Source organism: Talpa europaea (genome assembly GCF_964194135.1).
Source record: "Talpa europaea genome assembly, chromosome: 12".
Classification (NCBI taxonomy): Eukaryota; Metazoa; Chordata; class Mammalia; order Eulipotyphla; family Talpidae; genus Talpa; species Talpa europaea.
In genome coordinates this window covers 55,951,317-55,975,030 of record NC_140079.1, presented here as the reverse complement: position 1 = coordinate 55,975,030, position 23,714 = coordinate 55,951,317, and the positions used below count along the sequence as shown (strand labels likewise).

Genomic DNA, 23,714 nt, shown 5'->3' with positions numbered 1-23,714 from the left:
AAAATAAATTCTCTCAAGGGCCTCCCCGGTGGCGCAGCGGTTGAGCGCTGGGTTGCGAAGCTGCCCGCGGCCTCTGTGGCGCCGGTTCGATCCCCGGCTGCTCCCCGGCCACCGGAGGAGGGTCCCACACGGCGCGCAGACCTCTCCTGCCGCCCGCTGCTCCCCTCAGCAGTGTACTTCGGTCCTTCTGCCTGCTCTGCTCCCCGCTCTGGCTCTGGTGAATTCTCTCACCCTCCCGCGCTTCTGACTGGACCCAGTGCTTGTATAAACAAAAAACAAACAAATAAATAAATAAATATTTAAAAAAATAATAAAATAAATTCTCTCAAATTCTCACCAGCACATTATTATGAATCAATTCTCAACTTGTGTACCTAATCAGCAGGGAGGGTATTTGCTTTTCCTCCAGGATATACCTGCTTGGATAAGCAGGGTCACATACCTTTTTTTCTTTTTTTCTTTTTCCATTTTAAAAAGACAGGTTTATTAGGAAAAAGGCACCGGCATAGTCCCAGGCAGGCAGAAGAGCTGCCGGGTCACACAATTTGTAAAGATGTTTTACAGATGATTTTGATACATACACTTTTGGGGGGATATACATTCTTGGTTAAGGAAAAATGGAAAAAAGGAAGAGGGAGGAAATATGAAAAAACATTAAGAATTAGGGATCTGGGCCTCCCCGGTGGCGCAGCGGTTGAGCGCTGGGTTGCGAAGCTACCTGCGGCCTCTGCGGCGCCGGTTCGATCCCCGGCTGCTCCCCGGCCACCGGAGGAGGGTCCCACATGGTGTGCAGACCTCTCCTGCTGCCCGCTGCTCCCCTCAGCAGTGTACTTCGGTCCTTCTGCCTGCTCTGCTCCCCGCTCTGGTGAATTCTCTCACCCTCCCACGCTTCTGACTGTACCCAGTGCATGTATAAACCAAACAAACAAACAAAATAATAAATAAATAAATAAGACATGCCTCTAGAAAATTAAAAAAAAAAAAAAAAAAAGGATTAGGGATCTGGGTAAAAGAGCATAGAGCTCTTCATGCTATTCTTGCAACTTTTCTAAGTCTTGAAACTAAAAATTAAAAAAGCTATAAAAAATACACATACCAGAATTATGCAATTCAGTTTTAAGATGCTATCTTTCCAAATACTAAAGATTCTAATAGACTGTGTGCCTATCTATCACTCCAAATTGTCTCATTAATAACTACAAGTATTCACGACAAAAATAGAGACTGGATGCATTTGTTAACTGAAACTAACAACCATATATCAACTAATTCAATACAACCTTACCATAAAGATAGAGAAAACATTCATAAATGTTTCTATGCCTCACCTATTTCCTTCCTAACTCTTAGTTCTTAATTTCATTTTCTAATACTTAATGTTTCTTCCCATTATCTTCCTATACAACCTCATATCAAACCAGAATGGAGAAGAGAGACAAACTTTCTCCCCTCTTTTTTCCCTCTGTATCTTGAAAGGCAGGAAAACTGTACAATTTGTGAGTCACTATGTGTAAGACATAGTAAAAACTTAATATTTTCTTTAATATTTAAACCGCTCAATACAGCAGGCATTATCATCCTTATTTGAAGAAATAATCCAGGATTCTTTTTTTTTTTTAGTAAATCAGAATTCTAACCAAAAATTTCCTAACTCTAAAATCCTGTACTTTCCACATCACAGTGCTTTCTTAAGTCACATCTACTGTCTTATTTTAAAGTTCTCCTATCAGAATATATTTCTATGAAGTACAGAACCTTAACAAACAGTCTGACATCAAGACCCACTTACACAAAAATAGAACCTTAGACAGAAGTTAGTTTCTCAGTAACAAAGAGCTTTTTCCCCTCTCCTACAGACCCCAAACTTTTAGTTTCATTTTACTCTTTCACCCTATTTAGACACAACTTAAACCAAAAAAATGACATCCATTGGATGTTTCCATGTAAAGGTTTTATGTGAGCATGATGGCTTCCAGTTAAAAATTTATCTGATCCCACTGCTATATCATAGGGTTCCCAATACCAGCCAGGAGGACTCAGAAGATTTAGTACATAGATGTATTCACAGCAATAATTTATTAAAGTGAAAGGATATAAAGCTAAATCAGCAAAGGAAATAGGTACATGGAACCAAGTCCAGAGAAAAGCAGGTACAAGTGACCAAGCATCTTTTTCCAGGGGGTCACAGAAGATATACTCAATCTTCTCCAGCAATTAATTATAACATATGTAATATGCTCTCTACAGACAGGTGAACACATTAGAGACTCAGTGTCCAAAGTTTTCCTTGAGAGCTAGTCATATGGGTACCCTCTGGCAACCATACATGAAAATTCCACACTCCAGGAAAGCAGGTGTTCAGCAGAAACCAAGCTATTTGCACAGTTTAGGTACAGTGAAACACTCAAGTTGGACATAAATAGCTAGTAAGTTACAAAAAAAAACCCATAAATCTCAAAATTCTAGTTAAAATAAGTTCTTGATATTTGAGTTTTTTGTAACATACCCAGCTACTTATGCTCAACTTTCAAAACTATTTTACAAAACACATATACACTAGATACACTATGATTTGATATGTGTCCTAAAATAGAGACCTGAAAAGAAAAAAGTTCATTTTTAGGCTTAAAAAAGAGAAGAAATTAACCGTAGCACATTAGGAAAAACATTATAGATTATTACTGATCATCTATACTGTTAACAGAATTGGTAGCTGTTAATATTCTAAAGAAGGAAAACAGTGGGTCTCAGTCCCATTAGACTTCTACATATTACCAGTTAATACATACGTTTACAAATTAGTGGTTAACAATGTGGGAGTACTAGTCTTTTATAAATCACCACCTAAAAAGTAGACAGTAAACCCACGCTTCCTTCTTCTTGAAAGAAATGAAGTCATGACATTTTACATGGAATAGAATATAACCTTGCTGTCCTCCTCCACATTTTTTATTTCAAGAAAGTTAATGCCTCAGACTAAGTATGTTCTGTTCAAAGGGTCATGTAAAAAGATTAACATCTTATGAATATTTTACTTTGTCTTCCAAAAAAAGAATGTTAAAAATATGTAAATGAAATGGTTATTTTCTTTGTTCTTTATCAGCAAATTATGATGGACTGCAAAAGAATTAGTGACTGATTTGTATTCTGAAATAATTGCTGGACTATCTTTTGCTTTTATTCCCCCTATAATCCCATCCATTAATATATGTCCTGTCCTTAAATAAACTTAATGCACTCGGCAGAATAAAAAACACATAAACTTTCAAAGAACTCAATCTAACTGAGGATAAACAGGAAAAACAATAAAAACTGTAAGACAGAAAGCATTGGATATTAAACATTGTGATGAGTAAATGCAAAAGAAGTTCTCAGAAGAGCTAAAAAAACCTTTTTCCTTTAAAATTTACAAGATCCAAAATATATAAAATGAAAAAAGATAATTTTTTTTAAATTGCACGAAAGTTTCGTATACATTTTGGCTGACAATACAAAGTACATGCATGAAAGAAGACTAAAAAGGATAAAGCAGAACTTTAATGATTATTGTCTCGAAATAGAAAGATAGATTTGGGGGATTGTTTTATTTTTTTCTTATTTTCTTTTCCTGTATTAATAAGGAAAAATTCATTTTTTTCCTTTTCCTTTAAAGAAATGGAGAGAGTAGTAAGTAAATGGCTTATACTTTTTTTTTTCTAGCTTAAAGACAAAGCAAGATCTTTGTATTTAATAAACGGCTTATACTTAGGCAAACAATAATGTAAAATGCAAATGTTTTACACTTAGCCATGCTTCTGCTGGCTTTGTAAGTTATCCCCTTAAAACTCTGCTAAAAAATAAATAAAATTAAATACTCCAGGGAAGATCTTCAAGTTAGAAACCAATTAGAATGTACTATCATCCTCCCTGTCAGTGCAGGCTGTGTTACTGAGGTCCTCTCAACTTCCTTAGATCTAACTTTCTTAGTTCATTTTTTTTAAAGATTTGTTCATTTATGCATACAAGAACTGGGGTATAGGCCAGAGGTGCGGGTTGCAGGGAGAAAACTCATCAGAGACAGAGTGGGGAACAGAACAGGCAGATGAACTGAAATACACTGCTGAGGGGAGCAGCAAGAGACTCAGGAAAGGTCTGCCGCGCCATGTGGGTAGCTCCCTGGCCAGCCAGGGATTGAACTCATGCTACAGTGGCTGCTGACAGCTACATAGGTTGTGTCTTAACCCCTTGCACCACCAGGGAGGTGCTCTTAGTTCATTTTTCACTTCAATTATTTTCCCAAAGATGATCTTTTTTTCTTTTTACATTCACTGCAAATAGGAGCAACAACAAAACACTTCTACTGTTAGAAAACTGTCCACAGAAGTCCATGCATTGAGAGGTATATTAGTTAAGCACAGTGGGTTTGAGCAAGTCCTATGTTCCAGCTCTGGGTAAGCCATTTATTATCCATTCTTTAATTTAGTATGAACAGCAGATTAGAGGATTCTCTGTGGTAGGGTATCTTAAGATAGCTCTTTTACACAAGTTTTGCTCACTATTTTAAAAAAATCTAAATAATACAAATGTAGAGTTAAAAGTGGAAGTTCTTGGGCCTCCCTGGTGGCGCAGCAGGTTGAGTGCAGCACTGTGAAGCTGTCCGCAGCCTCTGAGGCGTGGGTTTGATTCCTGGCCAGCCAGGGAGACACCCACATGGCACGGCAGACCTCTCCTGTCTCGCCCACTGCTCCCCTCAGCAGTGCTTTCAGTCCGTCTGCCTGTTCTGCTCCCTGCTCTGTCTCTGGTGAATTCTCTCACCCTTCCATGCCTCTAGCCTGTACCTCAGTTCTTGTATAAATAAATAAATCTTAAAAAAAAAAAAAAGTGGTAGTTCTCTTTACATTTCCACTCTCACCACTATTGCAGCCACACAGCAAAACTGCACTTTCCCCAACCCCTTTACACCACGTGAGGAGTACATACTTGTTTTGGCCAAGGAAGTATATGACAAAGCAATGTTAAGTATCTACTGGTTTTAAAGTTCCCACTAGTACTTGATTTACTGCTCACTCTCTTCCTCTGCAATAGCAACAGGTAGAATTCTAGAATGATGATGGCAAATTGTCAGCCTGAGTCTCTGAGTGATAAATGAAGGGGTATATCAGCCCTTTTCTTACTGCCAGCCAAACCCCACCCCCAACTCAGTGATCCACATTGAATGTGCAGTATGAGTGACAAATTGTTGATGTGTTAATCCACTGGGATTGGGGTGGCAGGGGAGCTGTTGTTGCCAATTTATAACCTAGTCTATTCTGACAGACCAACTGATCCTAAAGTTAATATTAAAAAAATAAATAAGAAGAATAGCCAGGAATATTCTGAAAATGAAGAGTAATAAAGAACTAGCTCTCCCAGGTCACTGCAAAAATAGGAAAAAGAGCTAATGCTATAAACCAAAATAACATGACAAATACCACTAAAAGCACTTTATGTAATTTAACTCACTTAATCTTCATAACACCTTATTAGACAGGCATTATCATCATTTTCATTTTGCAAATAAGGACACAGAATTATAGTTATGTTATGTAACCTGCATCCATTTAAGTATTGAAGATGAGATTCAAAACTGCACAGTCAACCCAAAAGTCTATATTCTGAACTACCATACCATACTGCAATTAATATGAAAGTGAAATAATTAAAATTGTGAAAATGGTATGTAATCAGACAGGCAAATCAATAGAACAGAAAATCCAGAAATTGAATCAAATGCATACAGGATTTTAACATACAAAAAGGTAGATAATGATAGCTTATCCAATGAATTCTTATTTTGAAATCCTATATCCTTTCTGTCAGCAATTCCAATTCAAGGTATTTATTCTGTGGTTACACTAGCACATGCTTAAAATGATACCTACAAGGTTTTTCACTGCAGTAGGGTTTGAAGATAGCATACAAAATAATTCATTAATACAATGAAATGCTTTGCATGCATTTTTTAAAAAAAAAAAGCAAGTTCTTTATATTGAGATGGAAAAATTTCCAGTATGAGTTTTAAAATCATATATAATATGCTTCTATTGGTGTTTTTTAAGAAAAAAAGATGGGAAACGTGTAGATATATGCACATGTGTTTATACATAATTATCTCTGGAAGTATATGCAAAGAAATTTACCAGTTCCAGTTTCCATGAGGTCCAGCTATACAATGATTCTTTCATGATGCCCAAATCACCCACATACAATACCATTCCCTACCACCACCTTCTGGAGTTAGCATCACTGGGTTAGCTCCACTGCCCTTCTTTTCCCCCTTTAAGTCCCTATAAATAGCTTTTCTATCTATATGAATGGGAAAGTACTTTAGGATAATTTCAAACTGTTCTTTGTGAGAGAGGAAAGATTATGATTTATCTAGGTGGCGGAAAATACCCAATCCGAATGCTGACACTGCACCAAAACAAAATAGAACTATACATTATTACTTATATATCCAGAAGCAATCTGGTTATTAAACTAGGCACAGGACAAGTCTAAAAACAATATATTACCTTGTATTAAGGCCTCAGAATGATCTCAATCTTAACATTATCATAATTATTTTTAAATACATTATCTGAATTGTAAGTGCATCAACCATTAAAAAAATGAGAAAGGCAACTTAAAAAATAACTTATCACCTTTTGAGAAATTCACATTCACCATGCATTTTCTGCAATTTTACATGTAATAATAATTTGATTCTTACAACTCTACAAGGTAGGTGCATTAGCATGACTATTCTAAAGATAAGGAAACACACGTAGAAAATAACTTGTTCACAAATACATAATTTCTAAGGTTTTTTCGGGTTCTAAATTTTTTGTACTATGTCAAGATACCAAAATCATAAATTTAATCCAGGATCTAAACCCACATAGTTTAACAGAATTCTTGCTGTTAACAGCTTGCTTATAAATGGTTACAGTTCTAGCCTGAGTTATAATTGAAAGCATTCAACTAAAAAAACCAAATGCTTCAAGAATTACAAATATAAAAAAATTGTTTACTATCAAAGTCAGGCAGTAAACACAAAGTCATTCCTCTTAAATATTAGTTTTTAAGAAATATTTTCCTGATAATAGTAACTAGCTTTCTTTTATTATTTCTTTTAAATTCAATTCTAAAAAGCATCTAGGGCATAAAAATGGTACTTGAAAGGTTACTTTCAAAATGAACAAAACAGTAATTTATGAATCCTTACTAAAGCTGAATTGTGTATATTTTTGTTTATCCTTTTTTATTATCATGAAGACTTTGGGAAGACAGCAAAGCATCCTTAGAGGAATCTTCCCCTAGATGCAACAAAGACTTGGGAAAAACATAAAATTTAAGTCAAAGACTGTGATCTTAAGGCAAGATACTTAATCACTCTTGAACACCTTCATCTATAAAACCAGAATGTACCATTCCCAGGGTTGTTTTGAGGATTAACTGAAATAGCAGAATAAATATCCAGCACATAAGCACCTGGTCCTTCCAATATCATTGTGTCAATACCAATTCATAACAGCTAGAAGCGTAACTTTTAGAGCTACAATGCCTTTTTTTGAGACCCATTTTCTTCATTTATTGGAGAGGGATTAAATGAGATAACACAGCACAGAGTGCCAGATAAATGCTCAACAAATATTATGTAAAGAACACCCAAAGCAAAAAGTAGACACCAGCAAAAGATAACCAGAAACTAAATAAGGTAAGTTCTAATATTTCTGTGCTCCAATACAAAGCTTTGCATCCATGATCAACTTGTTTCAGTCCCCCTAAACATGCATCTGTAAATCAAGTACATTAGAATATGAGATTTCTAAGGCTTCGTCCCAGTCTAAATTTTCATACCTATGCCTGTCTGGCTACAAAAATCACAAATCTTATTTTAAAAACAACTCATACCCTCACATATACACACTTTCTCAGGGAAGATAAATAAGAGATTCGAAGAAATGACCAAAATTGGCAGACTCATATTAATAAGAAACATACTTAATGGCAAATATTTTTAATGAAGGGGAAAAACATTTTTAAATGAAAACCTAACAAAATTTTTAAAAAGTCTTAAATTTATAGTTGCTACAGAAAAACGAGAAATATTTACCAGGCTTTCTGAGTACCTGCCTACAAACTTGTAATGACTCTCCTGAGATGTCCTCAGACAGTGGTAGGCTCACAGCAGTCAAATACATTCTAGGTCAGTGGTTCTCAACCAGGGAAGACTTTAGCCCCCAAAAGGATTCCAGCAGTATCTAGAGATATTTTTGCTCGCCACAATTACAAAATGAATTAGAAATGAAAGCTTTTGGCATATAGTTGACAGACACCAAAGATGCTGCTAACCATCCCACAATGCACAGGACAGTCCCCACAACAAAGAATCATTTCAGCCAAAAAAGTCATTATCACAGAGGTTGAGAAACTGTTATCAGTGATCTGACCTCCAATCACACTGGCTCCTGGGAATTTGGAAAAAAAGACTAGGAAATTAAAGTTTAGAACAGACTGTCCTTTTGATCAGGAACAGAGGTTTAAAAATATGTGTAGGCCTCCCTGGTGGTGCAGGGGTTCACCATCCACTGCAGCATGAGTTCAATCCCAGGCCAGGGAGCTAACCCACATGGCCCAGCAAACCTCTCCTGTCTTGCCCACTGCTCCCCTCAGCATTGTATTTCAGTGGCTCCACCTCTTCTGCTCCCCACTGTCTCTGGCGAATCCTCTCACCCCTCCCTCACCTGTGACCTACACTCCAGTTGTTGTATGCATAAAAAAAAAAATCTTTAAAAAAAATAAAAAATAAAAATATGGGGACATGTAATATGAATTGAATGTCTAAGGAAAAAGAATTGAGAAAAAGAGACAATAAATAAATATTTCCAAAGTTTCTATCGTCCTCCACTTCATGTTTCTTAGCTGACCTAACTGCATTCCTATCCTTTAGCACCCCGTGCCCCTACTTCATATAAATCTCCATATAAATTTTCTGTGTATTACATAATCTAGAGTTGATCTCTATTACTTATAACCAAAAGTCCTATTCACATATATGTACCCACATAAACTGCTAAGAGAACCAACTACAACACAGTATATAATAGCTCAACACAAGTAACTCAAAAATAAATTTGATGAAATTCAATAATAATGAAAAAACAATTATATAGGGAAAAATCAATAAAAATTAATCTATAAATAGAAGAACATCAGAAGAAATAGAAAAGGCAAATAATGTGGAAACAGGGAAATAATCAAAATATCTTAAATTAGAAGGAAAACCAAAATTCAAAGACATAGGTAGTCATAGGTTAAGATTCAGAAATAAACCTTTAGGACTACTATCAAGCTCCTATGTTTTAAGAGAAAGAACTTTATATAACTTGATAGTAAAGAAAAAGAAATCTAATCTTTAAAAATGGGCAGAGGGGGCCTCCCTGGTGATGCAAGGGGTTAAGCACCGCACTATGAAAGCAATCCACAGCCTCTGCAGCATGAGTTCCATCCCCGGCCAGCCAAGGAGCAACCCACACGGCAAAGCAGATTTCTCCTGACTTGCTCACTGTTCCCCTCAGCAGAGTATTTCAGTCAATCTGCCTGTTCTACTCCCCACTCTGTCTCTGGTGAATCCTCTTACCCTCCCGCATCTCTGGCCTGTACCCAGCTCTTGCGTGCATAAATAATAAATTTTTTTTAAAAATGGGCAGAGGAACAGATAGAAATTTTTCCAAAGACGACATACAAATAGCCAACAGGCACATGAAAAGGTACTCAACATCACTAATCATCACGGAAATGCAAATCAAAACCACAATAAGACATCACTTTACAACTCTTAGCATGGCCATCATAAAAAAATGTATTTAAAAAGAGTGAGGGGGGCCTCCCCGGTGGCGCGGCGGTTGAGCGCTGGGTTGCGAAGCTGCCCGCGGCCTCGGCGGCACCGGTTCGATCCCCGGCTGCTCCCCGGCCACCGGAGGAGGGTCCCGCATGGTGCGCAGACCTCTCCTGCCGCCCGCTGCTCCCCTCAGCAGTGTACTTCGGTCCTTCTGCCTGTTCTGCTCCCCGCTCTGGCTCTGGTGAATTCTCACTCTCCCGCGCTTCTGACTGTATCCATTGCATGTATAAACAAAACAAGCAAGCAAATAAATAAATAAATAAATAAAAACATGCCTCTATAAAAAAAAAATAAATAAATAAAAAATAAAAAGAGTGAGGGTGTGGAGAAAAGGAAACCCATGTGCACTACTGGTGGAATAATCACTATGGAAAGAAGTATGGAGGCTCCTTAAAAAAATTAAATGTAGAACTACTATGTGATCAACTCCACCTCTGGATATTCATACAAAAGAAATGAAAACAGGATCTCTAAGAGGTATCTGCACTCCTATTTTCGCTGCAGCACTGTACAGAATAGCCAAACTATGAAAACCTAAGTGACCATAAACAAATTACGAATAAACAAATTTACTTAAATAATGAGTACAGAAGGTGTGAGGTGTGTGTTATAATAAACTACTGAGCCATGAGAGAGGACACCCTGCCATTAGTGAAAACTTGCATTAATCCTGAAGGCATTATGCTAAACCAAATAAGTCAGAATAAGATATATACTACATGTTAACATATATGTTACCAAAGGGTACAAACTTCTAGTTCTAAGAGGAGTAAGATCTGGGGCTCTAATGTACAACATGTTGAGTATAGTTAATACTACTATATTATATACCTAGAATTTGCTGTAGATCATAAATGTTCTCACCACAAATACCAAAAAAATGATAGTTATATGACCAGATGGAGGTGTCAGCTAATCCTATGGTGTTAATCACGTTGTAATTTACAACTATCAAATCAACAGCTGAATTGTAAACTCACACAATGTTACATGTCAATTATATCCCAATAAAACCAGAGAAAAATAAAAAGGAAAACTTTTTTTAACTTTTTAAAAAAGATTTATTTATTTATGCATACAAGAAATGGGGTACAGGCCAGAGGTATATGGGGTGAGAGGATTCACCAGGGACAAGAGTGGGGAACAGAACTGGCAGATTGACTGAAATACACTGCCAAGGGGAGCAGCATGTGAGACAGGAGAGGTCTTCTGTGCCATGTGGGCCACTTCCCTGGCTTTGCATAGAACTCATGCTGCAGTGGCTGCAGATAGCTTCATAGTGCTGCGTCCCAACATCTGCACCATCAGGGAGGCCCTTTTCTTTATTTTTTTTAAAGATTTATTTATTTATGCATACAAGAACTTTTTTTTCATACTAAGTTTTGTTTTTTTTTTTTTAACTAGTGTGTATTTTAACACAGCTCTTCTCAATTAGGACAAAGGGTATTTGTTCATAATTACATATGGCTGGTAGCTACATAGAGAGACAGTGCCATTCTAGGAAGGGTGACAGATAGGGGCTGCTGTTTTTTTCCCTTTCAAACCTTATTATATCCTTTGACTGACTAAACTGCATGTATTTCTCTGATGAAAAAATAACTAAAAAGAATTTTCTGATCAGAGCAAATAGAAACTCCAAGCATCTATTTAGTAAAATTAGACACAACCTATCATCAATAAGGAAAAAATATCTGATTAAGTTGTTGTAGTTATACAATGGAACACTGAACTACATTATTTCAACATGGATATACCTTAAAAACATACACTATAAGAAAAAGCTGCATAATATATCTGGCAAAGAAGTATGAAAATCTATCAATTATACAAAGCGATAAATTGTCTCACACACAGTATACACACGATAACAAGTAGAATAAATATGGAAGGGAAAGCAGGTATATGGGTATTCTTTTATGTTACATGCTTTACTTTCTTTTTTTAAGATTCATTTTTATTTACTTAGGCATACAAGAACTGAGGTGTAGGCCACAGGTTCGGAGGGTAAGAGGATTCACCAGAGACAGAATGGGGCGCAGAATACATGGATTTACTGAAATATACCGCTGAGGGCAACAGTGGGCAAGACAGGAGAGGTATGCTACGCCAGGTGGGTTAGCTCCCTGGCTGGGGATCAAACTCATGCCACAGTGGCTGGCCATAGCTTGATAGCATTGAGACTTTAACCCCTGGGAGGCCCTAGGCTGGACTTTTCTGTAAGTTTGAAATATTTCCTTTTAAAAACATGCTTTCTTCTCATACCATGAAAAAACAAGAATTTATTGGAATCAGAAACTTAACTCCTGACAATTTTATAAAGAAAACATTCTTTCTCAAGACCTTCTTCAAGTTAATAATCAGTTTCACAGTTTTATTTATCTCACACTGAATCTAGTCTTACAGTTAAGATTATAAGCAGTTATGAAAAAAATACATCAATTCAAAAGCTAAACAAACCCAAGTCTAGATACAATCTGGAAAGAATCTACAACTCCTCTATAATATCCACAGAAAACTTTTCCACTGCTAAAAGGTTTACACTTGCCATAATCTATGCTATGAGTTCTAACCAAATGTGCTCAACTATTAATATAGAATTGTAACTATGAATTGTCAACATTAGGGATGTATTTACCAAACTTAACATTCCCCTCAACACAAAAGAACATAAATTAATCAGTGATTATATGCTTTATTCTAAATGCCACCAGTACTCACATTTCTTTACACAAAATGTGGAGACATAACTATTTCTCTAACTGCCTAATTAAAATGTATCAGCAAATTTCTCTAAAAACACATTTGTAATATGTATTTTCTATGTGTATGTATACATTTACATTATGTGTACACATATGATTACATTATATATACATATATACTTTAGATACCTGTATGTTTGGTATTTTACATAAAATGGGCAAAACATGTACTGTTACTCCTATTAATAATAGCCAGACTCCATTAAGAAATAGGGGGAAAAAAAGAAATAAGGATAGATGATCTTTTTTTTTTTTTAAAGATTTATTTATTTATTTATACAAGCACTGGGTACAGTCAGAAGCGCGGGAGGGTGAGAGAATTCACCAGAGCCAGAGCAGGGAACAGAACAGGCAGACTAACGAAATACACTGCTGAGGGGAGCAGCGGGCGGCAGGAGAGGTCTGCGCGCCATGTGGGACCCTCACCCGGCAGCCGGGGATCAAATCGGCGCTGCAGAGGCTGAGGGCAGCTTCGCAACCCAGTGCTCAACCGCTGCGCCACCGGGGAGGCCCAGGATAGATGATGTTTCCTTGCAACCTATTCTTACCTATGCCCTACCTCCTCCAACCAAATGTCTTATAGTATATTATGTATCACAGAAATGTGATGAGGATGTATACTAATAGCTTAAACATGTTCAGAATAATTCATATTTTAAAAAAGCTCTTCTAATAACATTAGTTTTAAACTAATAAAAATGCTGATAGAAAGTTACTAATGCAGGGCCTCCCCGGTGGCACAGCGGTTGAGCACGGGGCTGCGAAACTAACCGCAGCCTCTGCAGCGCCAGCTCAATCCCGGCCACCGGTCAGAGTCCCACATGGCGCACAGACCTCTCCTGCTGTGCCCGCTGCTCCCCTCAGCAGTGTATTTCGTCAATCTGCCTGTTCTGTTCCCCGCTCTGGCTCTGGTGAATTCTCTCACCCTCCCACGCTTCTGATTGTACCCAGTGCTTGTATAAATAAATAAATAAATCTTTTTAAAAAAAAAAGAAAGTTACTAATGCAGAAAAACTTGACTGCCTACCTAGGAGAATTAAACGAAAAATTATTAGATGCAGTATGAGTACAGTAATGTAGGCAGACCCAAAACTGGCATACAAAAGTGATTAGTTTTCCTATCCTATATATTAGAAATAAGCACTTAGGGCCTTCCTGGTGGCACAGCAATTGAGCGCTGGGTTGCGAAGCTGCCCGCGGCCTCTGCGGCCCCGTCCCACATGGCACGCAGACCTCTCCTGCCGCCCGCTGCTCCCCTCAGCAGTGTACTTCGGTCTTTCTGCCTGCTCTGCTCCCCGCTCTGGCTCTGGTGAATTCTCTCACCCTCCTGCGCTCTGACTGTGCCCAGTGCATGTATAAACAAAACAAACAAACATAAATAAATAAATAAAACATGCCTCTATTAAAAAAATAATAAAATAAAAAAGAAATAAGCAGGAAATACACAAAAGTTTTAACAAAAATAATAAAATGTCCATGAATGAGCTTAACAAGAAAAGTCCAAAAAACAATATGAAGAAAATGAAAATATTTTACTTAAGGACACAAAAGATGCCCTAGATTGGCAAAGGGACACCATGTTCTTAGATATAAGAACTGAATGAACCAACAATGTCAATTCACCCCCAAATTAACCTAAAATTCAATACAATCATTTATCAAAACCCCACCAAGATTTCTAAATCTTAACAGCCTAGTCCTAAAGATCTTTAGAAGATATAGTATTCAAATGACATCCAAATACATTTCAAAAAAAGAAAACAATCATGGGGCCCTATCCAGATAAATATATACACTTTATACACAAGCTGAATTTTAATGATGCACACCTGAAACATATCAGCATTATAAAGCAAAGTTACATCTCTCTCTATATATATATATAAAGCTTATAGTTAAATCATTATAGTATTATGCAAAAGGAGGTAAAGAGCAATGAAATCATAGTTTTTATCTGAGAATTTAATATATATGAAATAGTCCTCTTCAAACAAGTTGGAATTGATAAATGATTCACTAATTAGTATTAGCACAATGGAAAAATATTAAGTTGGTTCCAATATAGAAATGTTTGTAAATTTTCAGATAGATTCAAGTTGGTAATATAATCTTTAGGAAAAAAATATCTTTTCAAATAACTTTGTACATAAGTATTCATCAATAATAATATCTAAGCAAAAATGGCATGTATATATAGAGAGAAAGAAAACACTACAAAGGTAGTGAAAAAGAATGTGAAATCTACACATACTGGCATAGAAAGATCTTTCAGAAAAATTAAGTACAAAAAACAAGTCTATGGGGAAAATTCACAAAATATGATGTCATTTATGAAATGACAAGGGAAGTACTATTATGTATACTCATAAATATGTAACTACATAGAAAGGCCTGGGAAAATACACATCAAACCATGATAGTGTCCTCTAATAAGAAAATGAAGATCAGGGTAGGAATATCAAAGACTGCTTTCAAGACTAGTCTACATGCTTCTGTATTGATTTTAACATTTAGACACCGCTTCATATATTTTTATGTAATTAAAAATGCAAAATGCAAAATTAATTAAAGAGAGATACTTCAACAAAAAACTTAATGTATCAAGAATTCTTTCCTATAAGAAACAGATGGGCGATGCAAATTGTGCCTGTTAGCTTTGCTAGTTCTAGGGAAATGTTTTTTTAGTAATTATCTGGAACCACGAAATGCTAAGTGGCAATCTTCAGTCCTAACTCAATATTAGCACAGACACATGTAAACAAAACTGTATGTAAATACTGTATATTATATTAAGTCACAGAACATTTTCTTTGACCTTGACCACATCAAGTGAAAGGTTTCTAAACCCTCCCTCTCTTCAGAAAGCAAACCAAGGAATATAAATGGCCAGGGCCTGCTGAGCTTTGTGTTCTGCTGGATCAAAAGCCAGTACCGGCAGAGTTCAGTATGGAGGAGCAGGCAATACTACTACAGATTCAACACATTTAACGCACCAACCAAAGGGCAGAAGGAGAACCCAATACAGTTCTTATGTTTTTAAACAATCACAATTAAATTTGGAATATTATTATTACTAATTGTACTTACCTATTCATTTTATTGAAAAGTTCAATTGGAAACAATACTAAAATTTTTTCTAATTAGTATAGTGACCACAAATTTCCATACTGAAATTAGACATCGAATCCAAAACAGAAGAGATGAGTAACCAGGAATTACTATACAAAATATATATTTACACAAAGACACACGAAACAAGACTAGTTTTCTAGCTGTTTCATGAGGATGTTCACCAACATCTACTTAAGCATCATTCTGTCTAAATTACACTTAAAAATCCTCTCCAAGATGTTAACATAGGCAATTAGTGTAGGATAAACATAGAAAACACTCTGTAGTGTTAAACTGAAAGTTTAGTTCTGCCATATTACCTAAAAGGGGGAGGGGTGACATCCTTATAAATAGAATATTGCAATAATAAACTAAATATAGCACTCTATGTGGCTACACAAATTCCAATGTAAGATCATTGGAGTACTTCATTTTTAACATTAGCATTCTGTAAGATAATGTCTCCCTAGAAGAATTTATTGTTAGCCTCAAAACAAACACTCTACCGTATAAATTCTTACATCTACATTATTCCAGAGGGAAAAAACAGTTCCATGTGCCGTTTTATCAAGTAAAACGGTTCTTAGACACACAGTCCTTTAAAAGGTTTTAACTGACAATGACTATTAAAGAAATATGTAAAAGGATATAGGGAAAAAAAGTGTCCCAAATTACTTAAAAATACCTATTACATGGCAGGTATAGGTAATGAAATCAATCCTTACAATCTAGAACCCTAGAAATTCAAGAGTCATTTACACAAAATACTCAAACACAATCAGTACACAATATTATCACTTCTCTAAAGACCATCTACCAGTATGGTCTATCAAATCAATTAGAGGATATGTACAGTTCACATTTTATACTCTTCCACATTCACAGAGAAGCATGGCTTAATGCATTCTTCCTCTTAAAGTAGCCCAATATGCTATCGCAGATAGCTGTTAAATCATCTTGAAATTCTCCAAAAAGTCAAGAGAAAAGGAGAGTTGTATTCTATCAACAGAGAGAGGGAAATGCAAGTCTTAAAATAAGACCTGTAATACCAGCTCAGAGATTTAAGACAGTACTTCAAAACTATGGTGAGATTCCAAATAGCAATGAGTGCCTAATGTCCCCTTCACTAGACTATAATATCTAAATCTCAATTTGCAGCCAGAGTATACAGTTCTAACCCAGGCAGACCATTCTGAAAACCTCATCACTGGACTCAATAGAGAAAGGCTCAGAAAGCCTAAAAACCTCTGTACATACATTTATATACACACAAAAGGCAATTGTGCACTATCATATACAAAAACTGTAAAATCAGATATAGGTATTCCAATTTCTCTAGTCTGTAATGTTTTTCAGTTTGAGCAAATTGGGTTTATAGGGTTTAAATGAAAAAAGATATTAAGAACTTAGCATATGCCTAGCAGGCAGCACTCAGTAGGTAGCAATTATTTCTTTACAGTTTCTTCTAGGAACTAAGGTCACCCAACTGGAGCTAAATCTGTCAGCAGCTCCCTATGTGCCCTCCATTCCTTTTCCCTGAAACTCAATATTCTTTCAAAGTGTCACCTCTCAACACACTGTCAACATTAAGAACCTTTAGAGGTGAAAAAACCGCTTAGGCCAAGGCAAAACATGGACAGTTACATACAGACATTAGAATTAGAAAAAATGTACTTTTTAAATAGTTTTAAACTGTTTTCTAATGCAACTGATAATTTGAATCACCCCTGATCCATTGTTCTTTTTAATAACCAGTGATTTCAAAATATGCCCCCCAAATAGTATCAGCAATACCTGGAAATTTGTCAGAAATGTAAATTTTCAGACCTGAATCAGAAACTCTGAAACTGAATATTGTTAAATCTTTTTTTTTTTTTTTTTAATGGGAAGGAACTTTAATAAAACTAGGAAACAATACAGGTAAGGCAAAGAGTCTAGTTTCCCAATGAAGCACCCAAAGTTACCCGTCCCCTCGTGGGTAAAAGTCCATCCAAATGGGATTGGCCCAGAGCAAGGCCCCAAGGCCTGCCACAAGTCTAAAGCATCTTCCAGTGGGGACCCACAGAAAAGGGTCACAAACAACCGGACAAGCCCGGAAGGCTGTTTTTAAGAAGTTCTCCACACTAAAGTTTGAGAACTATATAATTTGGCGACAGTATCTACAATGAGACTTCAATTTACCTATTCTAGAAGAAATCTATTAAGATTGATGAAATTAATATTATTTTGAAATCCCACATGTACACATATATATGAGATTCACAAAATCAAGCATATAAAATCCTCCTAAAGCATGTCTTTAATAAGTTTTAAAGCCACGGGGCCTCCCTGGTGGCCTAGGGGTGAAGTCTCAGGGCTATCACCACTACGGCCTGAGTTCCATCCCTGGCCAGGGAGCTAACCCATACATGGTACAGCAGACCTCTCCTGTCATGCCCACTGCTTCCCTTAGCAGCGTATTTCAGTAAATCCACCTGTTCTGCTCCCCACTCTATCTCTGGTGAGACAGGAGAGATCTGCTGAGCCGTATGTGGATTAGCTCCATGGTAAGGGAGAAACTCAGGCTCTGTTGCAGTAATAGAGCTGAGACTTAACCCATAGGCCACCAGGGAGGCCCTATTTTGGTGCTTTACTAAATATAGAGACAAGATGCATGTCTATATTTACGCAGATTTGGAGATTAATAGCTAACAGCCAATTTCTTTTTACAAAGTTTAGTTCTTATAGGAATCAGTGACAACCATACTAATAGATAAACCTAATTGACTTGCAACAGCTTCCTACTCTATTCTATGGTATCAATTTCAACATGGGGTGCCAATATCTTTCAAAGATTAAAATATGAACTATAGATCAAAATAAGTCAGACTACTAAAAATGAAAAGTTTAAGAGAAAATGTTTATTATTCAAAACTTCATAATTTCTTTCTTCCCGTCAACAACCTTAGGTGATCTCTGAAAATGGTTTGTTACTCACTTGACCAGAAATACCCAACAGAATCCTGCAAATCAAGAGGTTCAAATCTTCAAGTTCCTTTTAAGAACACTTGTAAAATGGCCCAGGCCATCAAAGTATGCATATCCAAAAAGCCACCAAGTATCTGAAGGGTGTCACTCTACAAAGTGCGTGCCATTCCCTTGTTACAATGATGCAGATGGTAGGTGTGTCCCTGCCAAAGTGTGGGACTGGATGCAGGGTCAGTGGCCCAAAAAGCATTGAGTGTTTACTGCACGTGCTTAAAAAGGCAGAGAGTAATGCAGAACTTCAGGGTTGAGAGGTAGATTTTCTCATCAATTAGTAAATCCAGGTGAACCAAGCTGAATTTACAGAGCTCATGGGTCAGATTAACCTCTACATGAGCTTTCCTTCTACAGAGATAATCCACACTGAGAAAGAGCAAATTGTTCCTAAACCAGAAAAGGAAGTTGCACAGAAGGAAAAGATAGCCCAGAAGAAACTGACAAAACAAAAACTTATGGCCCGGAATAAGTTCAGTATAAAATAAATGGAAATAAAAGTAAAAGCTGGGGGGAGGGAGGGTGTCTTCATAATTTAAGGTTAATTTTTATAGTATTTCAGCACATGTATGAGAGAAGGAAGTAATAAAGTGGCATCGCTCAACTGTTATGAGGTATACCAAATATTAAAAAGACAAGTATTCAACCCTAGAGTACTAGTCACAAAACATCAGCTCACCAAAAAGGTTCAAAGCAGAGTTCAAAAGTCAGACAGTACTTACCTTTTCATACCGAAAGAGCTCTATTATGTTTATTCCTTTTCTCAATTACATTCACAAAAATCACTTTTGGCAAGGCAAATTATTATAACAGCTTGCCTACATAGTAACAATGAAAAAAATACCATTCTCATTTTCAATGAGAAAATACTATTGCTTCTTTCTAAAGAAAAATGATGGACTGATAACCATTCTATAGTATACATATATCTGTACTAATTACATACAATATTTAATCTACATTTTAACCTAATGTAAACCCAGCTTGTAGACCTCACATTCATATATGAAATGATATGTTACTATCTCAAACTGAAAAATACCTGACACTGATACTCAAAAGTCAGTGATTTGGACACTAGTTCAAAGATCCAGAATTTTTGTGTAAATGTGAAATGATAGGTCCACGAAGGAATGTTTGAATCTAATACACTTACTTATTCAATTCAGAATTTACCATGGGTTTCTAAGCAATTTTACCCCCCACCCCTCCCAGGGGAGATTTAGCAGTGTCTGGAAACATTTCTGCTTGTCACACTGGCGTTGTGGAAAGGGGTGCTGCTAGCACCAAATGCGTACAGGCCAGGAACGCTGTGAGAGCCAACAAAGCACAGGACAATCCCCCACATTTAAAGATGATCCAGCCCAAAATGTCAATACTGCCAAGGTTGAAAACTTCTAATCCACAGAAGTTTCTAAACACCCATTTGTCTAAAAACAGTATTCTGTCACCTTTCTTACCTATATTATTTGCTAATTCCTTTCTTTTCATACTAGTCCTTAGGAATAATCTAGATAGGTACTTTTATTAACTAGATAGGCTCACCCCCAATTTACAAATGGAATATCCAAGGCACAGAGAAGTTAAAAAACTTGCCCAAGGTCACAAAGATAATCAGGAGCTGAGCCAAGGTTCAAACCCAAGCAAAATGGCTCTAGAGTTCCTGTCCATAATAAGTATCCCAAAGTTAGTAATTTTTCTTTCAACCTCTTTATAGAATCCTAAACTCCTTTAAGTTCCCCAAGGACAGGAACTCAGTTATGCTCACAGTACCTTCCTCAGATCCGGGTACCTACAGGTGCTCAAAAAACTTTTGACAGTTGAGTGAATATAAAATATCCCTTCAACTTACCCTTCCTTTCTATTTCCATTGCCTCCACTCAAGGTTAGTTTTTCAGCATTTCATACTTGGGTCTGCTGATGTATCCTATAAACTAGCCTAATCAGGTAAACTGATTTTGGAAACTCCTCTGCCAGATTTTCCATAACCCAGCCCCATTCAATGTATTCAATGTTGTTCTCTCCCCACTACTTCTCAATGAGAAACAAAATCTCAGATCCAAAAGGTGCCCTAAAGATCATCCAATCCAACCTCCTCATTTTACAGATAAAGAAATGCAAAGATAGTGTCTAAATCACCCAGTCAGACAGAGACAGGACCAGAATTTGACTCTAACCATTTTTGCTCCAGGATTCATTCCTAGGGAACTTGCTTCATTCCTGACAGATGTCTCTTCACTATCCCATCAGCAAATTATCAATATGTTCATTCCCACTGTTCATGCTCAAGTTTTCTCCTACCCAGCCTGCCCTCTTTTTTCTTTTTTTTTTTTTTTAAGATTTACTTATTTATGCATACAAGAACTGGGTTGTAGGCCAGAGGTGCAGGGTGTAAGAGGATTCACCAGAGAGAGAGAGTGGGGAACAGAACAGGCAGATCCACCAAAATACACTGCTGAGGAAAGCAGCAGGAGACAGGAGAGGTCTGCTGCATCATGTGGGTTAGCTCCCTAGCCAGGATGGAACTTGAGCTGCGGATAGCTTCATAGTGCTGCGACTTAACACCTTGAGCCATGAGGGAGGCCCCCTGCCCTCTTTTTCTTGCTCATAAATCCAAATACTATCTATCCTTCAAAATCCCTTCCTATTCTATTCTGCATGACTTCCTCCTCCTTTGAAAATCTTATGTCCTGCAAAAGATGGCAGAGGCTCACCAGTGCCTACAGGGCTAAGTTTAATGCATATTAACATTTCCATCAGAGCAAAGTTACAGGAATGATTTCATCCCTGATTATTCATCCATTCTTTCCCCTGTGCTTTAGGAAATTATTCCATGTAAAACTAACTCATATAGCACCTTCATAAAATGTTCACATACCTGGAAAAGAAGTCCACTCACATCTTTAACAGACTGTAAAGTTTGAATGATGTGAATGCTCCCAAATCACCCATATCTCCTACATTAATCAACAACTCAGCTTATTCTCAAAGTCCAAACAGAACTCTGATACCACTCACCATTTAATAGCCATAGCGCCTTGGGTTCATCTCTTTGCAATCTGCCATCTATCATTACTTCCGCCAAAACTCCATTTCTAACAAAGAACTAACACTTCTTTCTTCCTCCTCTGCCCTAAATTGTGTGGTATATTTTGTGTAGTATATTTTTCCCTTTATTGCTTTCTACATACCGCTTCAAACTCCAGTTTGCTACCTCTCATCCAAAGCCAGTCATGCAGTCTTTACAGAAAAGTCTTTTTTTTCCCCCAGCCCCTCTCAGGAAATCTCAATTTTGTGTTTCCCTTCTCCAATCTTCCTTCTTTTAGAAAAGTAGTCTCAAAAGCACCTCAAAAGAAGTGCAAAAGGATCCACTGGGCTACAGGGGGAAAAATACTAGAATTCACACTTATTTTTTCATCTCATCCCTTCTAAAATTCTATTTCTGTAAATGTTAATGTTATATAACATACTAGCACAGTAGTACATGTAAATAATTAATAAAGACACATAAATTCTTAAAGTATCTGCTCTCTTTCTGATAAGGATGGATGATCAAGTGAGTCTGGGAATAGCTATTCTAAAAATATATTGATAATGAGGGTAAAGTAATAGGTTCCATGCTATACAGAGGATATACAACCTATATATGCACTGTACACATAGGGTAGAAAAAACTCGTTCATGTCCACACCAAAGTCCTAACCATGCCCATCAATCTCTAAGCCCTGCTAGATAGCCTCAGAATTGTGACCTATTCCAAAGAGTGAGTTAGTCTGGCAAAGCTATTCCCAATTTGAAAAAAAATCCGAAAGTGCTGAGATACTCCCCTCATCTTTCCCCTAGAAAGGCACTGTTCACAATTCAGTCTCCTAAAAATTGCTCATCTACTGATGTACACCTACATTTCATACGCCCCTGCCTCGTGAGATTCAGTTCCTACTTCCCAATCCCTGCAGGCACAACTCAAGTTCCCTCCGCTAACGACTGATTTATACCACCACCACCTGGATGACGCTCACACCTCGCTTCATCCCCTCCCGCCCCCACCCGAGGACCCTGGCCACAGCCTTCCTCCAAGACACACGGTGTCGCGTCCCAGGGCAGAGGACAATCCTTCCAGGGCACCAAAGACCATCTCTCTCCTCCTCCGCCCCCGGGAGCTGCCAGCCAGGCTGGAGACGGGAGGGGGGAGGGGTGTGACTCGCCTCCCGTGACTGGCCCAGATGGCAGCAGATTCCGCGCCCACTCTCGGGCACCCCTCCACCCCTCGACCCCCTAGGCTGCCCGTCTGACGCCCACCCCGCCCTGCGCCCTCCCCCGGCCTCCCCCACGCCCTCACGCGGGCTCCTGCTCACACTCACCATGCTGGGTGAAGATATTGAAGCCGGCCTCTGTGGAGCGCCCAGCCAGGTCCCGCCTGCGGCCGGAGGGCCTGGCTGCACTGGTGCCCCGGATCCCACGGGGCTGCGGCTGCTGGAGCCCGGGAGCCTCCCCGACGCGGCCCACCTGCTGCCCCATCCCTGCGCTCGCGTACTCCCGCGCCCCCGTCGACCCCCGGTCACATTCCTCCTCGACTCCGGCCTCGGGCTCCTGGCGCGGCTCCGGCCTTTCCTTCTAGCCCAGGCCCCGGCCCAGCTACTCCGCACCGGGACTCCTCACAGCGGCCGCCGCGCTGCCGCTCAGCGACTCACAGACCCTCCTTTTCTCTCCCCCTCCCGCGGCTCCGCGCCCCCAACGCTGCCGCTGCCGCCGCCGCCGCCGCCGCCATCTTTAAACCACCGAGCGCTGGGAGAGCGTGGGGCAGAGCGTCTCCCGCCCCCAACCCGACTAGTCACCTCCGCTACTCAGGGGGCGGGCTTCCCAGAGGCCCCGCCCCGCGCCGGCCTCGCCCCGCCCCCGGCCCCGCGCCGCCCGCGCCT

At 38.3% G+C, this 23,714-nt stretch overlaps 1 protein-coding gene and 1 pseudogene across 5 annotated transcripts in view; one reads left to right on the top strand and one right to left on the bottom strand.

The window, feature by feature from the left end:
- ABL2 (ABL proto-oncogene 2, non-receptor tyrosine kinase) overlaps positions 1 to 23,313 on the bottom strand; it is a gene marked incomplete at both ends in the record, with an annotated part of 100,588 nt that extends 77,275 nt beyond the window's left edge. For all 4 annotated transcript variants that reach the window (XM_084250763.1, XM_084250766.1, XM_084250765.1 and 1 more), the window contains one exon: positions 23,157 to 23,313. In XM_084250763.1, the coding sequence (XP_084106889.1) occupies positions 23,157 to 23,313 (157 nt within the window). The remainder of the gene's footprint in view (positions 1 to 23,156) is intronic.
- On the top strand, positions 18,739 to 19,283 carry LOC311180572 (large ribosomal subunit protein uL22-like; annotated as a pseudogene). The gene has a single exon. The product of its transcript is annotated as a large ribosomal subunit protein uL22-like (transcript).
- Positions 23,314 to 23,714: the final 401 nt, after the last annotated feature.